The following is a 22,482-nucleotide window of genomic DNA, read 5'->3' on the forward strand; positions in this document are numbered from 1 at the left end:
GAATGCGTGGCTTGAGCTTGATGCATCGTGCAGCCCAGCAATTTCAGGATCCCTCAATGGTTATGAGGGGCCATATGCAATCATACCTGTAGGTATTCAATCATATTCGAAACCAAATCTCCTCTTATTAACCGCACTACGGTAGATGGTAACGACATCCAGTCTGCCAGTCTAGAATGTCGTGTGAAAATAACGGTTCGTGACACCAGGATATTATGCAACGATCCCAGCCTTATCCAATTAGATGATTAATAAGAATCGAGGAGGTATTTCGTACCTACCACTTTTTTCCAATTTTCAAGTTCGCCACCAATCACCTTTCTAGAATCGGAGATGCCCCTCCAGATCCTTGTCAGTTTGGCGCAGACCACATGCTAAAAGTTTTATGCACGAACTAGTACGTAAGTTAAGTGGTTGCTAAATACTGTATAGAGTTAGCGTCGCAGACCGGACGACGTTAAATTCCTTGGAAGCTATATCTGGTGAGGTCTAGATTTTAGTCTAGATTTACCTAGGTAGATCCTCTCGTTATCATCGAGCAATCTTTGCTGATTCGAAGAGTTCAATTTTTCACTCTCCAATTCAGTCCTTCGGTACTTCCTATGCAGACCATATAGTGCTTCGGCTTCCTTGTCGCAGTCTCTATTGGCTGTTGTATGACCGTCGCAGTCCGACTCAGGTACTCAGCCAGTCCATCCCATAAGACATACGACTGGCACCTTGCTGGCTACTCTTATTCACGCGCATCGTCACCGGTCTCGATGTATATATCCAGCGTAGACAGCTAACAGACGCTCGGCCATAGACATGGCAGCTTCATCTTTTGGCTTTTCCTCTTGGAGGGGAAGATCAACTTCCGTTACTTCTCAGTCGGATATGACAGATGTACCTGGGCAAACACTCAGTCCGAACCAAGCTTCGCATTTGACGATAACCGACTCTCGACCGCTCTCATCTTCTTTAAACTCTTATAATTATAGAGAGCCCACCAGGTCTTTTGTGCCGGGCTCGGTTAGAGACCATCTATGTAAGGTCTACCCTGCATTATCATATTGTTTGATGTTGTTTGTGACTAACCTGCTCTATAGCGCCCGTGGACAGCGCCAGTTTCGCGAGAAGTGTTCGCGAGGATACTGCCGAACTCGCTTCATACGTTCTAGCAGACAAGAAAGATAGGCTGAGCACGTCATTCCTCCGTCGGATATCGTCTACTTCGTCCCACCAAAGCCTCGACCAGCATGAATCCCCAGACTCTCAGATGCCGGACGCGGGCACTATAGATGAAGTTTCCGAACCACCTTCACCGGAATTTAGGACAGAGGACGAACCCGATTCGGGACCTTCGGCGCTCACAACTATGCTTAGACGCTCTCCTCCACAATCTCCACGCGATCCAAACGGCGGAAACGGTGTGACTCCATTCAATGGGCAACAGCTATCGTCAACAAGTCTGTCCCAATCTAGTCCCAGTAATGTGGTATCAGAGAGTACTCCCCTACTTGGGGGACTACCACGTAGGCCTGATTCTCCGGGGAGTGCTACTGAGGTTGACGACATCGAAAGTCAAAAACCGAAGATAGGGCCCTGGAGTTCGTCGTCAGGCATATTTGGAGGTGGTATTCAAGGCACGATCCGTTCCATCCGGAGCGTCGCCAACCCAAAGACGTGGGATAAGAAAGTCGTCTTCCAAAGTGTTGTGATGGATCCGATACATTGCTTGCCAGCGGTGGTTGTCGGGCTTCTATTAAACATACTGGATGCCCTGTCTTATGGTGTGTAATTTCAAGAGCTTACCTAGTGTTACACCAAATCTAACCATCTCTCTAGGAATGATTCTATTCCCATTGGGCAACCCAATCTTCTCGAGTCTCGGGCCGGCAGGAATCTCCATATTCTACGTTAGCACAATTGTCTCACAGCTGACCTTCTCAACCGGCAGCTTGTTCCGTGGTGGCATTGGGTCAGAATTGGTAAGGTCTATGCTTGATTATTCAGAGGTCCCTACTAACCAATTCAGATCGAAGTTGTCCCGTTCTTTCATAATATGGCAACCACTATTACAGCGACAGTAGGCGAGGATAAACCTGACGCGGTTATCGCTACCACAATAACTTCGTTTGCGATTAGCTCCATGCTAACTGGCGTTGTTTTTTATCTCATGGGAAGATTTAGATTAGGCTATGTTGTTGGTTTCATCCCTCGCCACATTCTAATCGGATGTATTGGTGGCGTCGGTTGGTTCCTCGTCGCAACGGGTCTCGAAGTGTCAGCACGCCTGGAAGAATTCAATTACGATCTCGACACTGGCCGAAGGTTGGTCCAATCGGATACTCTCCCTCTTTGGCTTATTCCTCTTGCTCTGGCTGTCATTCTCTTCGGCCTCCAGAGGAAGATCACCTCGAAATATTTCCTGCCTATCTACATTCTATGCGTGCCGATATTCTTCTACTTCTTCGTATTTTCAATAGACAGTTTGGATCCAGAGAACCTAAGACGAGCCGGATGGATCTTCCAAGCACCCGAAGCCGGAGAGCCGTGGTGGTACTTTTGGACACTCTATAGTGAGTTCCCATGATCCTTCTTAAACTGAGCCTATTACTAACTGACTGCTATAGAGTTCAATTTAGTCCATTGGGGGGCGGTTCTTGAGACTTCGGGAGCTATGTTTGCTTTAACTTTCTTCAGTGTGCTACACGTTCCCATCAATGTGCCTGCTTTAGCACAAATCTCCGGGGAAGATCATCTTGATTTAGACCATGAGTTGAAATTGCACGGCTACTCGAATTTCCTGTCTGGATGTGTGGGTAGTATCCAAAACTATTTGGTATTTGCGAATACGTTGTTCTTTATGAGGTCAGGCGGCGATAGCCGTCTGGCAGGTTTCATGTTGGCAGCACTTACGTTCGGCGTCATGACGATGGGTCCCGTCATTATTGGTTATATCCCCGTTATGGTTGTTGGCACTTTGATTTTTGTCCTCGGATTTGAACTATTGATGGATGCTCTTATATCACCAAGGCGGAAACTGAAGCTATTGGAGTACTTGACGGTAAGCTCCTACTTATTCTTACATCTGCTTGATTAACGCTGACATGGGTCAATTCCAGATCGTGGTCATAGTTCTTACTATGGGTATCTATGACTTTGTTGTCGGTATCTTCGTTGGCATAATCCTCGCATTTGTTTCTGCCATTCTTCACGCATCTCAAGTCTCGGCTATTCGAGCAACCTATACCGGAGACCAGGTCGGTTCAATGGTAAGACGGAACCCATCGCAGCATCATTACCTCCACGAAGTTGGCAGTCAGACATACGTCATCAAATTATCAGGCTTCCTCTTCTTTGGCACCATTGTCGGTGTCGAAAAGAAGATTCGAAGTCTGATATCCGATGATGTGTTCACGGAACATCCCATCAAGTTTGTGATCGTCGATTTATGGCATGTAACGGGCATCGACTATTCAGCAGCCGAAGGATTCAAGACCATCAACCGGCTCCTTTATGGAAAAGGAGTTCACCTTCTTATTAGCGGAAAAGACGCGGAAAGTAGACTTGGCCGGGATCTAAGGGCTGTTGGACTGGGAGCTGATGGGCCCGAAGTTATGTTTATGCCCGATCTCAATTCGGCCTTGGAAAGTTGTGAGAATGAGCAGCTGAAGATATTCTATGCTCGTCAGGAAGCTTTGAGAATCTCTCGACCAGCGCCGTCGAATAACCTGGATGTGCCCAACAAGGGTCAATTCAACCAGTCCTTAGACATCCTATCTCAGTCTCCAAGAAGGGATCACCTCGATCGAGCGGCAAGGAATGTCCTGAACCAACAGGAAATGAGACGATCAACGAGATGGCAGAACATTAGCGAACCCCTACGGCTTATGCTTCAGATATTTTATGACTTGAGCGATAAGAACGAGGATTTCTGGTTCCGCGCAAAACCATACTTCATCCGCAAGGAGTTTCCCGCCGGTACTGTCATATACCAGTGCGGTGAGACCGCCAAGGGCTTCTATCTCCTAGAAAGGGGAGAGCTCAGGGCTGATTACGAGACGCCTCAAGGCCGTCTATCTGAGCCAATTGTCCAAGGCACGACGTGTGGCGAGCTGCCGTTCTTCTCCGAGACAAATCGGACTGCGACGGTGGTTGCCGTCAAAGACTGCGTTGTTTGGGTCATGGACACAGAAAAGTGGGAGAAGCTACAGAATGAAGAGAAGGAGGTTGCGCAGGAACTATTGAGAATCTCACTCAAGCTCACTAGCGAGAGAATGGATGCTATGACGAAGTATATTTCCGCGGTCGGTAATTAGAAGGGTAATGGAGTAATTAGAATAGAGAAATGTGTTTATACGTAGAATTACATGAAGATTACCAACAAGCAAGGCCATCACTAGCACATGGACTGCTGTTCTTTCTAGGGGTTAACAGCGACTTTAGAATACTAGTGCTTTGGCTAGGTGTGACACCCCTTTTCCAATTCTAATCAATCTATCAACACGTATAGCTGAATATTATTATAACAATAGCGAATAATGAAATGAGACACAAAATAATCGCTCAACCAATCATTTATCACATCAGATGTTGCTATTTATCTTTGAGATTACATGCGTGCCTGAGTGAAGCTGTTCTAACAAAGTGGGCAATGGAATTCCTCGGCGTTTTAGTATCACATGAATCAAAGCATCGTATAATACAATGAACGTCACAGCAGTTGATTACCGTCACGTTTATAATGTAGAAGGTAATATATATCTCAGGTTTACTCGTGAAGTGATAGTTTCACAGTGCCCCTTCTAACCAAACAGTCATCTCAATAGCCGGACTTGGAACAAGGAATTGTAGATAACGTGCCAATGCCTTCTCATTATTGTACAAATGTACAAGACGTTCTACTTCGTGAATGTCTGCCCATACTTTTAGAGTCCGCCGTCTCAATACCAATCCATGATACGCCAGACTACCCAGAATCAAGAAGGTAATTGAACTATTCCGCCCCCTAGCCCAACTTATACTACCCGCTTGACCTCGAAGAATCTTCGTAGCCACCATACCTGGAACAGGGACTCGCCTACCACGACGCCAATAACAAACAGGTTCCACCACTTGACTCTGCTATTCGTGCTCTCGGCGGTGTTGCGGTGGGTGCGTTCTCGAACGACGATGTAGGATTGTTCGTCTCGGACCTGGTCAACCAGTTCGGAGAGTTGCTTGACTGGGGATTCGTTAGCGACTTATTCATTTTTGCTTCACCTTAAAACGATAGCGCAACACGTACTCTCTTTTTCCAACGGGTCCTGGGGAGCTTCGTCCTCGGATACGTAAACTATGCCATGAACGTTGAAAGAGACCTCCTTGCTGTTGGAACCCCAGTGCTCGTTGCCGAAGCAATAGAGGAATTTGCCATCATGCTTAGCGGTAAAAGAGTGATCACCGTTCGAAACGTCCTTTTGGAAGGTCTCGTATTGGCCCATCGGATTTGTGATCTGTAGTCGCAACGCACGTGAGTTACTAGATTCGCATTTCACTTTACAGAGCTATATTGCCATACCCAGAAGTCAATGTCGAGGTTCCCAGCTCCACCGAACTCCCTATCGCCAGTCTGGAACGTGACGGTCATGACATCGTCCTTGTGCAGCTCCTCGTGGAAGCATTCGCGACCGTGTGCGGGAAGCTGGATGTTGTGGCCCAGCACGGCTTGTAAGAAGCCGGCGGCCAACAATAGAGTCGTAGTCGAGAATAACATGATTCCTCGACGACGAGAAGCTCAATGCGTTTTGATTGAGTTTAATTCCGTAGGTGGTGCCGAGTATTGATTTTGTTACGCAAGACTTTCATCAAGTCTTCAAGCTTCTGAAGGCTTTCGAGTTGGACACTTTGGCGATTGCCAAGGGGTGTGAATCTGGTGGATCTAAGTGGTTAGCTCCGGATGGTTTAGCGCGTTATCCCTGAGTTACAAAAGTGATGACGAAGAGTACTTGGAAGGTACTTCCTCGTGTTGCAACAGGCTGGAAACTCGTGACCATCACCTTTTCGGACTACGCCGCCTATACAATGAAAAAAGCTCGGGCAGTCACAAGGGAAGTCTGGAAGTATATCGCTTGTACCTAGATACTTACAAACTCAGTTCATCGTCAGCACTTTTCCTTATTGAGTGGGCCACATACAGCACATCCTGGACATCCTAGGCAAGAAAATACTGCGTACAAGCAACCAAGCACCTGGCAGAACAAGGTCCAGGCTAGCGATTGGCACCTGCAGGCAAGTAATTACGTTCATCGTTTCCAATGGGCCTCCGCCTCCGTCTCTTGTCTCCGTTCTCCAGTCCCAGCGGTCTCCAGCCACATTGCATTTTTAGCATTTAGCATTTTTACCTAACCAAAAGACCTTTCTGAAAAACACATTTACTTACTCCCTCTTCACCGATCTCCAACCACAATCCACCGCATCACCCCTTTTTGATAACCCATCACCACGAGATCTCTCCTTCGCCGAGCAGGTCTCATTGTTGCAAAATAGTAAGTGAGACCACCTCAAAATACCCCGTGCATTTAAATCCCGACAAAGAGATCCTTTTTATTATAGCTTTGGCCTGCTACTGCTTTTTGTTGCGTGCCTTGCTATACATCCGTATACATATCTCTACACCTTACCTATCTCTATCTCTACCTAACCTAGTACGCATCGTAATACTTTTCGGTCCACCTGTTCATTTCTTGTCTCCTATTGCGGCAGCCTAGAATCATTACCAATTAGCATCGATTCATCCCGAGTCATTGCGCTGTTTTGAAATCCAATCGATCTGTCCTCACGGGCAACTACTAAAAGCCCCATAAATCCCGACTGGCTGAACAATTGTCGCCAGAAACAATCACATCATCCTTCCTCAAAGCCATCATAACTGACTTTTCCCCCTTCTCGGTTCAGATATCGCGACATCGCCTTTAGCTCACCAACCGTAATAGATACTTAGACGCATCTCTTTTCCACGTCGCAATCATGGGTCTCACGTTCTCTAAGTTGTTCGACAAGCTCTGGGGGAAGAAGGAGATGAGAATTCTCATGGTCGGTCTAGACGCTGCCGGAAAGACCACTATTCTCTACAAGCTCAAGCTCGGTGAAATCGTCACAACCATCCCTACTATCGGTATGCCTTGACTCAACCACCCCGGTCCCCAATGTTTTGATTATTGACACGCGTCGCGCTTGCCAGGATTCAACGTCGAGACGGTCGAGTACAAGAACATCCAATTCACCGTATGGGATGTTGGTGGGCAAGACAAGATTCGTCCATTGTGGCGACATTACTTCCAGAACACCCAAGGTATCATCTTCGTTGTTGACAGCAACGATCGTGACCGTATCGTCGAGGCTCGGGAGGAGTTGCAGCGCATGCTGAACGAGGACGAACTCCGTGATGCCATTCTCCTAGTCTTTGCCAACAAGCAGGATTTGCCTGTACGTATCCTATTATATGACGAACTATGCCTGGAATTTTGCTGACATTCACCATAGAACGCCATGAACGCTGCTGAGATCACCGACAAACTTGGTCTTCACAGCTTGAGACAGCGCGCTTGGGTACGTATTTGTTCTATCTTTACTATCGCCTTATAATCTTGCTAACTTGGGATGTAGTATATCCAATCTACTTGCGCTACTTCCGGAGATGGTCTGTATGAGGGTCTTGAGTGGCTCGCCACCACTCTGCGAAAGGCGGGACACCAGTAAACTGGAGGAGGCGCAGTGTCATTTTCCCCCTTCCGACTCTCACCCATGTTTCCTCTCCCTCGATCTTATGGGGTCGGTTGTAACTCGCAAAGTCATCTTCCCGGAACAATCGATAGTCCATAAATCACGCTCATCTCGGTACCTTCTCTCGCTTTCTTCGGTTGCGGTGGTTCCTGCAAAGTGAAGAACGCAAGTTTGATTTTGGAAGCATAAGGAGGGAAGTGGAGCGGCGTACGGGATGGAATCTGTACGAATTGATATTACGAACGTAAAAGAGAACTCGATGCGTATGGTAACGCTACCAAAGGGCCAGCGAAGCCCTCGCACCTAGTCTGTCTTTGTTTTCGTTCAAGGCATTTTCCGTCTACTTGTCCCCCTTAATAAGAATGATGATCAACACTGCGTCCAAGAATAATGACGGTTTCCTACGGAGAGCCCGGCTGGAGTATGTCCTCAGTATATCGTCCCCTTTTTTCCATTTTGTGCTGGCATTACGAGATAGAACGAGATTGGAAGGTTTCGTAGTATACAGTAGTTGCGGCAATATGAGACTTGATTTAGTTAATTTTTGGATATTAGACATTATACGTAATAGTCTAGGTATTTATTTACAGACATGACGGCACGTGCCATACTATAGGTCCTACTTATCACGGCTTGCTGAATGGAGTTTCGCTGGAAATACTCGGGGCGGACTATCATAACGGTCGCAAGTGCGACCCCTTAAAAGCACGGTGGCGGTGAGTAAAAATACAGACCGTCATATCAATTATAGACGTATCTATAATGGTAGCCTGATTGTTATTTTATTATCTCTACTTAACTATCAACATCTAATCCTATTTAGGTGTTCACCTCAAACTCTTATATGTAATGCCGATGATACTTTCGATTTGGACGTACTTGACCAAGTTTTTGAAAAGTGTTGAGGTTACAATAAGAGAAAAAGTTGCGAGGCTCTATAGTCGTCGTTCTTTTCGATGTTTGGCGTTAGAAACAACCGCTCAGACACTGTAGCGGTCACAACCCTGGGTGCCTTCCAAAATTAACCTACCGACCCCTGATGGTATCTTATCAGCCGCGACCGTATTTTTAAACAAGCTCGGAGGTAAGAGCAATTATAATCGCCCCACCACAAGCCGCGATCGGCCGCGATAAGCCAAATATCGACCGATTGCTTCCAATTTATTTCATTACCGAGCTCCCCTCTCCGACGACACTCGACTCCCCTCCAGTCCGGATGTTCAATATCTTTCAATCGACCCTTGATTGACCCAATTGACAAAGATGAAGACATCACGAGTTATCGCTCGAGCCGGGAAGGGCGTCCCGGCTCTCCGTGCTCCGAGAGAGCAGCAGGCCCGTCTCCTCTCCAGCGCTACCCTTTCCTCCGCATCGACCTCGCGAACGCTACGTCGACAATCCAAGCTCTCTTCCCACCCAATCCCAACCTCCACCAGTGCCGTTCTCCCCCTCCAAGCCCATCGAAGCTACGCCGACGCCCCTAAGACCGACGAGCCCTTGCGGAAGACCCAGCTCTACGACCTGCACATCGAGCACGGCGCCAAGATGGTGCCCTTCGGCGGGTACCAGATGCCGGTGATATACTCGGACCAGAGCGTGAGCGAGTCGCACCTGTGGACGCGGAAGAGCTGCTCGCTCTTCGACGTCGGGCACATGGTGCAGCACCGGTTCCGGGGCGCCGGCGCGACGGCCTTCCTGCAGCGCGTCACGCCTGCCGGCGTCGAGGGCCTGAGCCCGCAGAGCAGCACGTTGAGCGCGCTCCTGCACCCGGGCACCGGCGGCATCGTCGACGACACCATCATCACGAAGCTGGCCGACGGCTCTTCGTACTATGTGGTGACGAACGCCGGGTGCCGCGACAAGGACCTCGCGTACCTGGAGCGCGAGCTGGAGAAGTGGCGCGACGAGGGCAACCCGCCCGTCGAGCATGAGGTGCTAGAGGACCAGGGCCTCGTCGCCTTGCAGGGCCCCACCGCGCACCTGGCGCTCGCGGACCTGCTCGAGGACGCCGCCGCGGTGGATCTTCCGAGCCTGCTTTTTGGTACGGTGCGCTCTGTGTCGCTGAAAATTCCGTCCGACACGAACTCGGGATCGGAGAAGTACCACGTCGTCAAGGACGTGCTCGTCAGCCGCGGCGGGTACACGGGCGAGGACGGGTTCGAGATCAGCATACCGCCGGAGCACACGGCGGCCGTGGTGGCGCACATGCTAAGGCAGGACAGCGTCAAGCTGGCGGGCCTCGGCGCGCGCGACAGCTTGAGGTTGGAGGCCGGCATGTGTCTGTACGGGCACGACATCGACGACTCGACGACTCCCGTCGAGGCGGCGCTCGGCTGGATCGTGGGCAAGGAGCGGCGCGCGGAGACGGATTTGGGTAAAGGCGCGTTCTACGGCGCAGACGTGATCCTCGCGCAGCTTACGCCCAAGAGCAAGGGCGGGAAGGGCGTCGAGCGGCGCCGCGTCGGGCTTGTTGTGGATGGGGCGCCGGCGAGGGAGGGCGCGGTTATACTGGAGGGCCCCGGAGGCGACGAGGTAGGGAAGGTGACGAGCGGGTGTCCGAGCCCGAGTTTGGGAAAGAATATCGCGATGGGGTATGTGAGGGACGGTTTGCATAAGGCGGGTACGGAGCTTAGGGTTGTGGTTCGTGGGAAGGAGAGGGGCGCGGTGGTTACGAGGATGCCGTTTGTGCCGACTAAGTATTGGAAGGGCGGTGTTTGAGGAGTTGGAGTTTGAGCTGGGGAACTAACTGAAGGGGCGGTGTGGATATTATGGTAGGTAAGTATGTCTTGCTGGGATGGTGGATTATATGAGGTATATGTTGTGTGCATGGCATGGGATTAGCCTAGAGAATTAGAGTATGTGGACAGGGGGTGGGTGGACTAAGCATTTATGTGTTACCGGGTACGCTGGACGAGATATATATGACATGTATGGATAACGAGCTACATACATTACTTCAACACCAACGCAAACGGGGGCGTCGGGTTGGCGGATACCCACATAGGTAGATGATACCCTCAACGAAAAATCTACGTTTCATGAATTTTATTTTGCTACTGGCTTGTGTTATGGAATGTGGGTGATATAGGGAATATGGCCTTTTAACGTAATTTGGGTGACTGCTAACTAACCTTCTCTGTGGAATAAGGAGATGGTTAGTTGGATTATTGACTTAGATATACAGGAAACCTATTCGGCAGTCTTGGAGGTGTACTGGTCGCTCAAAGTTCTGTTTATCCCTATGGCGAATCGTGCTATGTTGAGTCGCCAACAAGCACATAGGTGAGTATCTAGGTTGACATAGACGTTATCTTCAGATCTAGGAAGTGTTTCGATGTATAGAGGCTGTTCATTTCGTAGCTTCGTTTCAGGGGGGCTCGAGGTTATGAGCTTTGACCTTTAGTATTCTCACAAAACTCTTCGAAAACCCTTTCCACGTAATAGAAGATCTATAATTTCCTAATCCAAATCAACTCTTACGATATATCTTGTCCTAATGTAGAAGGGTTATTGGTGAGATGAACCATTGGTCATGACCAGAGCATCCAGTGAATAGCGGAAAGCAAAACCTCCCTCGTCAACTTATAGGCACAAAGCATTTCTAGTTTCTTGCAATCGCGAACCCGAAACTGAAACGCCTACTCTTATAGTTTCTACTCTAATAGTTCGATCTATAGTTTATAGCTATAAGAGTTCGTGTGAAAGGTATGGGAACATGGACGAAGATGGAAACTGGAACTATCTCGTACACCAGCCAGGAAAAGGGGAATTGCCGATGTGGCCATAGCCCCTCGGTGTAAGATACAAGCAGGCTATTATAAACTTGATTGCTATCGTTATCTTGTTGTCTTGCGCGAGTTCCTCTGCTCCCTTTTAATACGTGCCCTTCTAGAGATATAAATATTCTTTGGATGGACAAGCCCCGCGCAGAACACGCCAGATATGGTTTCAATAATGTATGTATGCTTAAGTACGCACATAAAGTGCGGTAGACTTGAACGCCGGAGCGTACATAGGTATATGTGTAATATCCTTCTTCGATTTGCCCATCAAAAGCCAAGGTAAATATATAAGCTTGTCATCGAATATATTAACTATTCCAGCACGTTCGTTCAAGATATGTCATAAAGTTAACCGGTACAAGACACTCCCGCCCCTGTTCGGCCAATGTAGCAAGTCTGTTCGTTGCGTTCGAGCCCGCTCCGCCGTACCAGATCGGATGAGTTGAGAAGTATCCGACATAGGTGAAAGCTCACCACGGAGGATAAGCGATGAATTCCCTGATATATACTTATAATCCGACTATATCCATCCCCTTTCGCCAATCCCAATCAAATGTCTGTCCTGTCTTCCAGAGGCTAGGCTCATCAACTGACCCTTCCCCGTAATGTTATAATGTATGTGACCTCCCCGAGGCGACCTAGTAGGATACGAAAATCGTCAGAGGGGAATAATAAATAAAAAATGAACGAGGAAGAGGAAGCAATGAACCAATGCCGTCGCTTGTTGCCCATTTAAATGCTCGAATATCCTAAACGCCTTCCTTTCAATCCCTTCTCATTCTCATACCTATATACGCCGCATCAGAAGTTCCAGTTCTCTGACATAGCGGCCCGTCTTCGTTTCTGCGTAAGAGTCTCCTGCGACCTTGGTGTTGCCACGGCCTGCTCTGGACTCTGCATCCAATCATACCCAGGAGTCCACCACCATGGTACGTCCTCCAAGTGACCCCTATCTGCATAACTAAAGGTATCTTCTGCTCCAGCATCGCAACGTTCTAAATGCATCACGCCTCCTCGAGAGAGATCACATGATAGAGCGATGAGATCGTGACCTCCGTTGGCAAAAGCGACGCCGCCAAGCTCACCAAATATGTCGAAAGTCTGCCTAGTACTAAATGTCTGAGCATCAACTAAAGTGACGAAATCAGCTTCTTCGGCAGCGACCAGGATCCTCTTCCCTGATCCGAGGGGAGAGAAACGTAAACTACGCGCACCGGCCATCTCGGACCTGACCACGGCAATAGATTGGGCCTCGCCGTTGCTGTTTTTCCATTTGCGAGCATCCCATATCCTAATAGTTTTATCCTGATTTCCGGTGGCAACCGTCCAGCCATCTGGCGCCCAATCGCAAGCGAAGCCGAAGTCCTTATGGCCCTCGAGATTCTGGAGGATCTCACCGGACTCTGCATCAGTTATGAGCACATTCTCATGATCCCCAACTATAACGCGAAGTCTCATATCGGGGCTCAGTGCAGAACAGTTCATAGCAAAATCATACATTATCTCTGATGTGATCTTATTCATAGATAGATCTACCATCCGGAAACCGAAGTCGTTAGAAGCGAAAGCTGCTAAGGGCGTTGACGAATGCCGGGACGAGTGAAGTTGCACGTGATTGGTGATACCACTGTTATGGTTTGTCAGTTGACCTTCGTGAGAGTCAACGCCCAATTTGGAGTTCAGGTTACGGTATTGGTAGGTTCCGTAGAAGCCACCAGCGATCAAGATATCTTCATTGGCGGTCAAGGTGGATACACAAGCCCCGGTCTGGTTCTCGAAGCGCATCGCTGTTTTGTCCTTCCCTGTTGTAGGGTCATGTTCCTTGACCGTGGTGAAACTAGGATAGAATATCCTGGTGCGTGATGCGACGCCCAAGATGTTGCGAAGCTGAAAGTGTAGCAAACGCACATCACGCCTAATATCCATACTCTTATATCGGAAGTAGTTCTCGACGGGCGGCAGAAGCCTGTCAGACGACCCTTTGTGCCACACATCGGATGCTGATCTATTAACATAATTATGGAACGTTGCCATACGACGGCGCCGCGCGATATTCCTCGTCACACCAAGCTTTCTCCAACTAATCCCTTGAAAATCGTAATCGTCACCTCTTAACTCCTTATATTCGACTCGGGGTGGACATTCGCGCGCCAGGCGTCGAATTTCTCGGAACAACGGGACAGGACTGTTTGCGCGAAGCGTGATGTCTGCTTGATTTGACCATTCCCAGAGCTCAAGGAATTGCATCACGTGGGGATTCTCAGGCCCGAGCGACATGGGATTAGCATTGCTCAGTGCCATGGGATGTAGACCGGCGTTTGCAGGATCGACGTCATCTTCGAGGTCTTGAACTTCGGGCAACGGCGGGATCGCTGCTATGGGTGGAGGAGGCGCTATCACGTCGCTAGCATCTATGGGTGGTGAATGCGGAATCGAGGAGTGCGGGATATCATGGTGTAGAAGGACGGAACTCGCAATTGTCGACACGACTTGCTCTTCGTCACTAAGGTCCTCCATATCGACATTATTATTCAGGGGCACGCCGCCTTCTTCGAGGTCAACATCCAACATGTCGTGCATATTATCGGCGCTACTACCACCGTCGTCATCCCCGGATTGAACTCCGTAAGCGCCGTTGGGGTCGGCATGCGCGACGAATGTTGGAGCGAATATCGGCGAGGGCTGGTCATTCATAGGGCTGTCGATGGTAGATGGTTCGAGTCCAACAGTTTGCGGCTGAGGGAACTCGAACTCGAGTGAGGCATCTTGGTCGATCTGGGGCCTGTCTGGGGTGAGGAATGGAGAGGAGGGTGGGGAATTAGGAGGGCGCATCGTTTTTTTTTGGAGTTGTTTAAGTCATTTGTTAAAATCCAAGCCTAACCTCCTTGGGTAGGTATCTTAGATGGGTTAGATGGGCTAGATGTGCGTGTGGCTGGCGGATCTTCAACCGGGCGCTAAGGTGATTCAAAGCCGCGATACCCAGCTTGCGTCGTTATATTGCGATGTTGTTAGTCTGTTAGTGAGCCTAGGTAGTAAAATGGTAGGTGGAGAGAATGGAAGAGGAGTCTTTGTGTCGTATTGAGATTTATGTAAAGAGTTGCTCAAAGAGTTAAAGTTCATAAAATTAGTTCGTGTCAAAGGAAGGGAGAAGTCCCGCATTAGTACCTACGTATGTACAGTATTCCTTTCCAGGCATCGATCGGTATAAGATAAGAAATGGGTCGGGTGTGCTTTCCAGGTGGTGATGATGCCAGTGTGCCAGGTGACGGGGGGAAGGAGGCAACTGATAGAGAGAAAGATAGGTAGATGCTCCTTTCCGCGGTTGCGCGGGTGGGGAATAAACTATCTGGCTAAGCAGTGAGGAGGACGAATATGACGACCATGTCACACTAAGTTCTGTATTCTGTCACTTACATGCAGGTGTAGCTATACACGACAATCCTACCGTCTATTCATACACATCAAAAGTATATGCCGTAGTATCTATCCTTACCCACCGATTCTAGTTACATCCACGGATGTCAAGTTAGGCAGTGGCAGTGGGGGTTTTCGAGATTCGATTAGGTAGAGCAAGAGCCATTTTTGTACGAAGTACTTCACCAGCCTGCCAGCTAACCTAACATTTGGATCCCCGGGCATCACATGTCCAAGTTGAACTTTCTGCATATGCCCAACAAGGTAACGATTGATGTCTAAAATGGATGTGGGCGTTGAAATGTTCAGATTATCAACGCCAACCGTCTTTTATGCTTATGGCATAAAGCGACAATGAGGACATTCTGTTATTTCATAATGATGACGGGATATCTGACATTCGATATCTCTCCCTCGATTAGAAGTTCTCAAGTTCTCACCAATGCCGGGCGTCTTAGTCGCGCCTTTTTTCTATTCCCAATTCATCTCAAATTTCGAAATATCATATATCACTTTTAATCCCAGCATCCGTTCTACGAACCATTTGCCGAGGCCGTATACTAAGGAAGAAAGCTATTGTTTCGGTAAACTCTCACCTGTCGAAACCGGTGAGGCAGTGGCTTCTTATGACAAGTCAAGATTCGATGTTATAAAAATCAGATGTCTTGCCAAGTGAGACAAAGAAATAGGACTCGAGTCCTCGAGACAGGGACAATGCATGGTGTGTAGATGGTCCCGCCCTAGCATCCCCTTAATAAGTTTTTAACTGCTTCGGGACTCGCGGCATTCACCGCTGGCTGCGCTGCGCTGTTCTGGGCGATGGGCGCATTAGGGAAGTTCTCATATTAACACATAACTGGAACCGAACGTTGGAAACAAGGCGGTAGGCCCGAACATAAACGGCCAAAGGGACGACTCCAACTGACAGATGTCGCTACCAAGAATACGGCCCCCCCGGAGGCAACAGGAGAAAGCAGCCCTGAAATGAGGGACTTGCAGACCCCGCACTAACACTTATCCCATGGGATCTCTGGTTTCGAACCGGTCCGCATCCAGAGATGCAAGTCGACGGGCAGAGACCGCTGATCCGTGAAGATCACGCAGCCCTTCAGAATAATCGCGAGGCACCACGCCGCAGGCATCTTCCCGGCCACTACTACCCCTTGGACCGTCGTACAGCATGATCGGTTTCGCGCCTCTGGAATAAAAATTTTGATAGCACAGAAAGCCGGATTTATTTGACCAGTTTCTTTTCCCCATGAGTCACTCCTGTCTTGTCACACTTGAGGCAGAGACGGGTAGCTGCAGCGTCGTATTAGACTATTTCTGATCTCACAGTTGATCCCACGATTGTTTCCCCTTTTGGCCGCGCGCATCTTTAGGCGTTCCTTAGGCCTGACGCTTGTCTACGTATATGTCCCTGGACAAATAAATATCGTCAGGGAGTAAATAATACTAAGCTGACAGCTTTTCTCAACTAAAGGCTGCTTAAACCAATCATCAATCCAACCATCCCGGATACAGATCCGTATAGTGCTTGGTGAGATCAGCGTACATCTTTGTTTTCTGTCCTAAGGGCCATTCACCATTCCCAGCCTGGAGGAACGGCATCAAATGACGTACGCGCACTCTTTACGCAAGTTTCGACTCGTCTGACAAATCAATTCATTCGTGCTCGGAGCAAGGATGCGGAACGCAGTCCAATATGGCTTTAGAATTACCATAAGCAAATCTTCGACCTCAATGTCTCAACATCCCCATAGCAACTTCGTGACTGGAAAGGGAGGTTCCTTGGAAAACTACCAATCATAATCCGTGGCTTCTGACTAGAACACAATACCCCTTTATGGATAACTTTACAGCTCAAAGCTCATGGTAGGTGACCACGGGACCGAATATGGTATTGTGCAACCAACATTCACGAACACTCTGAAATCTACTATATAACTCAACGAACGAACTATTCCTTTAGACCTCCTATGCTTTAGAACTTTCCATATAGTGATACAAGTGTACAAGATCTCGTCACACTCTACCGAACTTGGTAGCGGTAAAGATTCCGTCGCTGCCCAACCGTAGCACAAGTCCAGTTTCCCGATCCTAGGAATGTCTCGCCTCCCTCACATGAGGCGCCGACATAGTGCCATACAGAACACGCCGTAGGATATCTAGTATGTAGCAGAGGTTACACACCGGTGCAATTCGGGAAATGAAAGCAGGAATAGGCGAATGCTGATTATTATAGCTATATCTATTAAAATCTAGTGGGGGATAATACGTATATTTCGTCCAATTAAGTCTGCGGCATCATGAACCTGGCGAGCTAAATATGTACAATGTAAATCGCTAAACGATGCCGAATGCCCTGGTTCTTTATACGTTTAATTCACCCCATCCATGCTCTTGAATCCCATAATAAAGGATTCGAAAAACTCGGAAACGACAATGACGACCGCCGTTCTCTTACCCTTCCCATAATAGAACCGACTCCTATATATATATATATATGGTAAATAAGTATGTCCCCTAATACCTACTCAACTCAATCTGCCGACTCATGCATCGGAATAATATTGGTCGTCGTAAGAGTGGTGGTAAGGAGCGGAATTCGGACCAGAGCCCCAATTGCCGCCTACGACATTATCCCTGGATCCCCAGTAGTTATCCCTTATTCGTCTTTCTCGTTCGAACTCCGCCCACCGTTTCATAGTAATCTTGCTACTATCGAACTCGCCTTCATATTCAATACCAGCCTTCTTCGTCTTCTCACCCGCAGTCTTCCGAGTATCACCCCACGAAAAGTCATCGAATTTCCAGAACGCGTAGCTGGGGAGGATGAAGTTCCATACTGGGAGTGACACAAGGTAGATCAACATCCATACTACGTATGACCATGAATGAGCCGTGATGACGATGAGGACAGCTGGCAAACCAAGAATCAAAGCAAGCAGCACTAGCGGGATCGTCTGTACGGGTCCTATGATAGAGGAAATGACTGTAATCATGTTAACAATAGCAATTAAAGTTTCTGGAGCCTTGGGTTAACTTACCAACATAGAAAGTGAACGCGATAGCTGCGGGTAGTACCAAAGTACCAACCAGCTCGATGAAAACAACGAATTGCATACTGAAGCAGAAGGTACCGCAAAGATCCTTAACGAGAACTAGCTCCATCAAGTTGTGGATAGTGGAGTTAATCCATCTTCGCCTCTGCGAGAGTAGGACGCTGAACTCATCGGGAACCGTTGTTTTGCAAACTGCCTGAGGAACGAAGACCTGCTTACGCTTAGGGAAAGTTCGGAGCATGAGAGTAGTCAAGTACCGATCTTCTCCAAGGAGCAAAAGATTCTTCTTATGCAGAGTGTCGACGACGTTTTCGGAATAGTGCTCGACGACATCAGGATTCGCTAGGATAGGGACCCAATAGTTTTGCGCACCCTTGGGCGCTTTGATGCGGTACATGCAGAAACAACCTGGCAGGCAAGTAACACCTCCAAAGACGGACTCAAAAGACTTGGCCAAGTGATGGGAGATGAAGTATTCAAACACTTGGATGGCCGATACCCAACTATCTCTCTTGTTTGCGATCTTCGTCTCACCGCAAAGCCCCATGATATCAGGGTCGCGAACCATCGCGCAAAGCATATGGGTTAAACTGTCGGGGAACACTTTCGTGTCGGCGTCGACCATGAGCACTGCTTCGTAGTAATCTGGCGATATGCCAGTCACCTTCCAGAGACCGTTGAACATTTCGAATTCCAATTCTGTCATGCGCTCGTCGAACATAACCTTCTGCAGGAACGACATCAATATGATTTGACTGTCACGTTTGCCTCGGTTTCCAGGCTTAGCTTTGGTAGATTCGTCGGGTGTACCGCATTTTACCACCAGCATCATCGGAACCCTTTGCTGCTTTTCCACCGGAATGACAGACTTAGCACCATAGTCGTAGAAACCAGCATATACCTTGGCCATATTGTGTCGCTTCGAACCACTGGCCACGGCCACGTATGAGAAGCCTTGAACCTCCTCAGGGGGTACAGTATGATCCTTCATCATGCCAAGAACAAATTCGGGTGTAGTCATTGCCTCGCCCTTGCCCTTGATCATACCGTCGCAAATAACGAGGATCACCTTGTGGCTGTTTGGATAATCAGTCATAGCAATAGAATCTAACGTGGTCCGGATACCCATCTCTCCCTCGGAGTAGGCTGTTACAAGGCAGATAGAGTGGATCAACGGGAATCCGAAGGGTTGGTAGTCAGACGGTGGTTGAGGTACGACAGCCTCGTGGATAAATCCAGCAGGACCATAACCATCTATCGGGCTAACCGTGTTTCCGTAGGGATCGGAGCGAAGCATGCTCGATCTGCTATCGTTGCCTTGCTTGTACATCGAGTTGGGGTGAAGCAGTGGACCAGTTGAAGCCTGGCTCGCCATGGTCGTCGGTTGCGGTCTTCTGGGAGCCCTGTCGGCACCATAGACCGCAGAAAAGCGAGATGTTGTAGGTAAGAAAGTGCTGGCGCGCTTGCTAGTCCTATCAGAGCCCATGTAACTGCTCCCAATATCACCGGGCATCCGCGGAGGAGCTCGGTAGATATCTTCAGTCCAGTCCTCGATCTGCCGGTTTCGTTTCTTCTTGTCTGACGTCTGCGAGGTCTTCATGGCAGCGTATTTTCGACTGATGAACCATTGGAACATTATTGCCAGTCCGAATCTCGCTACGACAATGGAAAGAATCAGGATTAGAGATATGTAGAGAACCACTTGCGCCGCGATACATCCAACCGTATCTGTGTCTATGGATCCGACTTTTATGATTTCTTCGAAACATTGGGCCACCTGTTTATCCGCGGGTTTCTGGAACGACCGAGTAATATCGCGACCACGAATCGCCTGGTTGGCGCTTGTGGTTGTGTCCCTCAACTCCTTAAACCGGTCCGGAATATTGACTTCGTCTTCGTTGAACCAATTGAGTAGATTGAGGTCGAGAACATTACCAGAATACACAACCAAGTTGCGCGAACTATTCTTGATATCATCCCAGGTGTAAAAGACATCGCCAGTGCCATGAAGTTGAAGATAAAACGTGTCTCTGGCTTTCTGAGTAGTATGACACGCGTAACCAACCGAATCATAAGGCCAGGTGAAGTTCGGCTTAGATGAACCGTCCTGATTGAACGTCGTACACGGAAAATACCAGGCAAGCTCCTCGGAGTCGGTAGAACCATGGGGGACATCTGAGCCGTCCGCAAGTGTTATAAGACCTTTACATTTGCCATTGACGTTCTGGAAAAGAAAGCTGCCATCCGTACCACCATATTTAGTAGGAAGATCGTATAGAATATTGGCATACGTTCCGTCCGAGCGGAGTGGGATACCTTCAGCTGGGGGGTGGCCGGATTTCGTTAGATCGTAGGCAACGCCGTGGAATATCATATAGCCAGTACCGACATCATTGACATGCAGACGGACACCGGGTGAGGCGCAAACGGTTTGGTTGAAACCGAAAGTCAGGAAACCGACAAAAGACATGATGTACAAGATGATGCTAATAAGACCCATCTTTTCTCTCCAAGCTCTCCTTTGCGCCTTCGAAGTAAAACCGAAGCAGCTCAGGATAAAGTCGGGACACCAGAACGTAACGACGGCACAGTACACGTTCCAAATATTCGGTGGCGCGATCGTCTCCTGAGGTTTCCGCCGTTTAGCATCCCTAGAAGATTTGGATATCTTGTGACCACTCGAATGCCGCCTTCTCTTTTTGGACCCTTTAGTTTTAGGTTTCTCGCTGTCCCCACTATGCTTCCTTCGAGGGGGTGAGCTGTCCGATGTAGCAGCATCGAGAGTTCGGTCCGCAGATAAATCTGTCCTCCCTTCCAAATCTTCGAAGAGAGGGTCGTTGCCGGTGGAAGACGGAAGCGTGTCCATGTTAGCAGCATGCTGTCGGTAATGATAATTCGGGTGGTCCTTGTCGATTCGGTTTCTTTCGGGTCTTATAAGACTCCTCTTACGCGACGGCACACCGGCAGGGACTTCATCCGGAGGCGCGGAGGGAGAAAGGGGTGATCTATCTGTGGTACCATTAGGATTGCGAATTGTCTCGGCAAACGAAGTTCCTGATGGCGCACGCTGATGTGAGGACATCCTCCGTCCAGGCACGGGGTAATATCCGGTTTCGATGTCGGCAGGACGAGCACGCCTCGAGGACGACTGGCGATATGAACTCCGATGCTCATACGCGGGACTCGCCGCCCCTGGCCGCTCAGGGAGCGACATGGTTGGAGGTAAGTATTTGGATTACAAAGAATATTGGCGCAGATATAAATCGGTTAGATATGGCGAATGTTGGTAAGTTTTAAACAGTGACCGATCGGACACAGTTGTTGAAAAAGTACGGATAAGTGGACGTGTTGAAGGCTAGGCCTTCGCCTTGACACGGGACGCAGGTTGGTCCAGTGATAGCGAAGGATGGGGCGGTTGCGGGATGACTAATGATTGAACATGTTAAAAAGAGAAGTTTGCAGGAATATTGTGATAAATGAAGCGGAGACGATGAGATGAAATCGCGAAGGTTGTTTTCCTCCTAACTCACTTGGTTTGTTATGATGAGCAACCGGACGAATTTGAGTCGTCCAAGGTTTTCGCTACTACCAAGAAAGGAGGTGGATCCTTGCTTTTTAAATCTCGACTAACCCAGGTACCTAAAGTAGGTACTAGTGACGATCTGAAAGCTTAAAGCCAATTGTGCCAATTGTGCCAATTAAAGTAAAAGAGGAGAAAAGTATAATGAGCACCTGCGATGCGCCTTCTTTACAATATCCTCTTTGGCTTCCGGCGAATCGAGAACTCAGCAAACCATCAACCGGACAACAAGGCAATAAACACCACTGTGAGAAATGTCGTCGAGGGCGCCGTAAGCATTCGAGGTATTACTTGACTCGCTAGCGGGTCTGGACAGACAGGATGGGTAACACCGAGCGCCACTATTAATAGGGCTAAGCCAATCGAGTTCCTTACTCGGAGAAGATGGCCGACCGCATCAATTGAAAAGGGAGAATTATTATCGTTGATAAGGCCTTGAGCGAATGTATTATAACAGGTAGTCAAAGCGAACGAAGTGCAAACGAGAGTAGGCTTAGAACACGGCTTCTAGCGAAGGTAAGACCCTCCAAACCGACGCGGAGGTTCAAAAGATGAATGGAGTCGATCGAGCGGAGTGGGCGGGTAAGAAAAGATGGTGAGGAAGGAATAAAACCCGGCCTTGTTAGCCACGGCAAGGAATCGAGAAATCGGGAAAGGGGCTGACTGCGCTGCAGACTACTAGGTAGGTACAGTGTGGTCTCTACAGTACATTCCATGAGTTACTGTAGTAACCTTACGTCATCTCCACACATTACCTTGAGTAGCGTACCTCGTTCACCCATTCTCTATGTGGGATGTACGCCAATGCGAGGTACCCAAGGTGGTTGGCCGCCTCGTGTTTACCTGGACCAGCCGACCTATGGTTACAAAGACTTAAAGATAACCCCGGACC

General features: G+C 48.6%; 6 protein-coding genes across 6 annotated transcripts; 3 read left to right on the plus strand and 3 right to left on the minus strand.

Annotated features, from left to right (window-relative positions):
* The first annotated feature begins 507 nt into the window (after nt 1-507).
* F4807DRAFT_136763 (sulfate transporter family protein) lies at nt 508-4,533 on the plus strand. Its single transcript, XM_047993066.1, has 6 exons — nt 508-1,027; nt 1,089-1,772; nt 1,828-1,970; nt 2,018-2,561; nt 2,616-3,049; nt 3,108-4,533. Exons 1-6 carry the CDS (start codon nt 808-810, stop codon nt 4,302-4,304), a joined length of 3,222 nt encoding a protein of 1,073 aa, XP_047853406.1. The 5' UTR covers nt 508-807; the 3' UTR covers nt 4,305-4,533.
* A 316-nt stretch (nt 4,534-4,849) lies between these two features.
* On the minus strand, nt 4,850-5,834 carry F4807DRAFT_136948 (emp24/gp25L/p24 family/GOLD-domain-containing protein). Its single transcript, XM_047993068.1, has 3 exons — nt 5,546-5,834; nt 5,273-5,480; nt 4,850-5,209 (listed from the first exon to the last, which is right to left on the minus strand). The coding sequence occupies exons 1-3, from the start codon at nt 5,738-5,740 to the stop codon at nt 5,004-5,006; spliced, it is 609 nt and encodes a 202-aa protein (XP_047853407.1). The 5' UTR covers nt 5,741-5,834; the 3' UTR covers nt 4,850-5,003.
* Nucleotides 5,835-6,716: 882 nt separating this feature from the next.
* F4807DRAFT_137093 (ADP-ribosylation factor family-domain-containing protein) lies at nt 6,717-7,918 on the plus strand. The gene is made up of 4 exons (XM_047993069.1): nt 6,717-7,141; nt 7,208-7,452; nt 7,510-7,575; nt 7,633-7,918. Exons 1-4 carry the CDS (start codon nt 6,994-6,996, stop codon nt 7,723-7,725), a joined length of 552 nt encoding a protein of 183 aa, XP_047853408.1. The 5' UTR covers nt 6,717-6,993; the 3' UTR covers nt 7,726-7,918.
* Nucleotides 7,919-8,501: 583 nt separating this feature from the next.
* Nucleotides 8,502-10,797, plus strand: F4807DRAFT_429853 (glycine cleavage system T protein). Its single transcript, XM_047998367.1, has one exon. The coding sequence runs from the start codon at nt 9,013-9,015 to the stop codon at nt 10,465-10,467; it is 1,455 nt and encodes a 484-aa protein (XP_047853409.1). The 5' UTR covers nt 8,502-9,012; the 3' UTR covers nt 10,468-10,797.
* A 1,535-nt stretch (nt 10,798-12,332) lies between these two features.
* On the minus strand, nt 12,333-14,363 carry F4807DRAFT_452184 (YVTN repeat-like/Quino protein amine dehydrogenase; the record flags this gene model as incomplete). Its single annotated transcript, XM_048000304.1, has 2 exons — nt 12,333-14,001; nt 14,101-14,363. The coding sequence occupies 2 exons, from the start codon at nt 14,361-14,363 to the stop codon at nt 12,333-12,335; spliced, it is 1,932 nt and encodes a 643-aa protein (XP_047853410.1).
* A 2,489-nt stretch (nt 14,364-16,852) lies between these two features.
* Nucleotides 16,853-21,689, minus strand: F4807DRAFT_137121 (glycosyltransferase family 2 protein). Its single transcript, XM_047993070.1, has 3 exons — nt 21,541-21,689; nt 17,996-21,436; nt 16,853-17,940 (listed from the first exon to the last, which is right to left on the minus strand). The coding sequence occupies exons 2-3, from the start codon at nt 21,222-21,224 to the stop codon at nt 17,501-17,503; spliced, it is 3,669 nt and encodes a 1,222-aa protein (XP_047853411.1). The 5' UTR covers nt 21,225-21,436; nt 21,541-21,689; the 3' UTR covers nt 16,853-17,500.
* Nucleotides 21,690-22,482: the final 793 nt, after the last annotated feature.

Source organism: Annulohypoxylon truncatum (genome assembly GCF_022578515.1).
Source record: "Annulohypoxylon truncatum strain CBS 140777 unplaced genomic scaffold F4807scaffold_20, whole genome shotgun sequence".
Lineage (NCBI taxonomy): Eukaryota > Fungi > Ascomycota > Sordariomycetes > Xylariales > Hypoxylaceae > Annulohypoxylon > Annulohypoxylon truncatum.

Excerpts from the sequence above, each read along its gene's own strand:
- F4807DRAFT_136948 (XM_047993068.1), bottom strand. The coding sequence starts at position 5,740 with ATGTTATTCTCGACTACGACTCTATTGTTGGCCGCCGGCTTCTTACAA. Across the intron at positions 5,481-5,545 it reads ACCTCGACATTGACTTCTGG|ATCACAAATCCGATGGGCCA; the intron begins GTATGGCAATAT and ends TTGCGACTACAG. Across the intron at positions 5,210-5,272 it reads GGACCCGTTGGAAAAAGAGA|TCAAGCAACTCTCCGAACTG; the intron begins GTACGTGTTGCG and ends ACGAATCCCCAG.
- F4807DRAFT_137093 (XM_047993069.1), top strand. The coding sequence starts at position 6,994 with ATGGGTCTCACGTTCTCTAAGTTGTTCGACAAGCTCTGGGGGAAGAAG. Across the intron at positions 7,453-7,509 it reads CCAACAAGCAGGATTTGCCT|AACGCCATGAACGCTGCTGA; the intron begins GTACGTATCCTA and ends CATTCACCATAG. Across the intron at positions 7,576-7,632 it reads GCTTGAGACAGCGCGCTTGG|TATATCCAATCTACTTGCGC; the intron begins GTACGTATTTGT and ends CTTGGGATGTAG.
- F4807DRAFT_136763 (XM_047993066.1), top strand. The coding sequence starts at position 808 with ATGGCAGCTTCATCTTTTGGCTTTTCCTCTTGGAGGGGAAGATCAACT. Across the intron at positions 1,028-1,088 it reads CTCGGTTAGAGACCATCTAT|CGCCCGTGGACAGCGCCAGT; the intron begins GTAAGGTCTACC and ends CCTGCTCTATAG. Across the intron at positions 2,562-2,615 it reads GTACTTTTGGACACTCTATA|AGTTCAATTTAGTCCATTGG; the intron begins GTGAGTTCCCAT and ends TGACTGCTATAG.
- F4807DRAFT_429853 (XM_047998367.1), top strand. The coding sequence starts at position 9,013 with ATGAAGACATCACGAGTTATCGCTCGAGCCGGGAAGGGCGTCCCGGCT.
- F4807DRAFT_137121 (XM_047993070.1), bottom strand. The coding sequence starts at position 21,224 with ATGTCGCTCCCTGAGCGGCCAGGGGCGGCGAGTCCCGCGTATGAGCAT. Across the intron at positions 17,941-17,995 it reads CGCGTTCACTTTCTATGTTG|TCATTTCCTCTATCATAGGA; the intron begins GTAAGTTAACCC and ends ACATGATTACAG.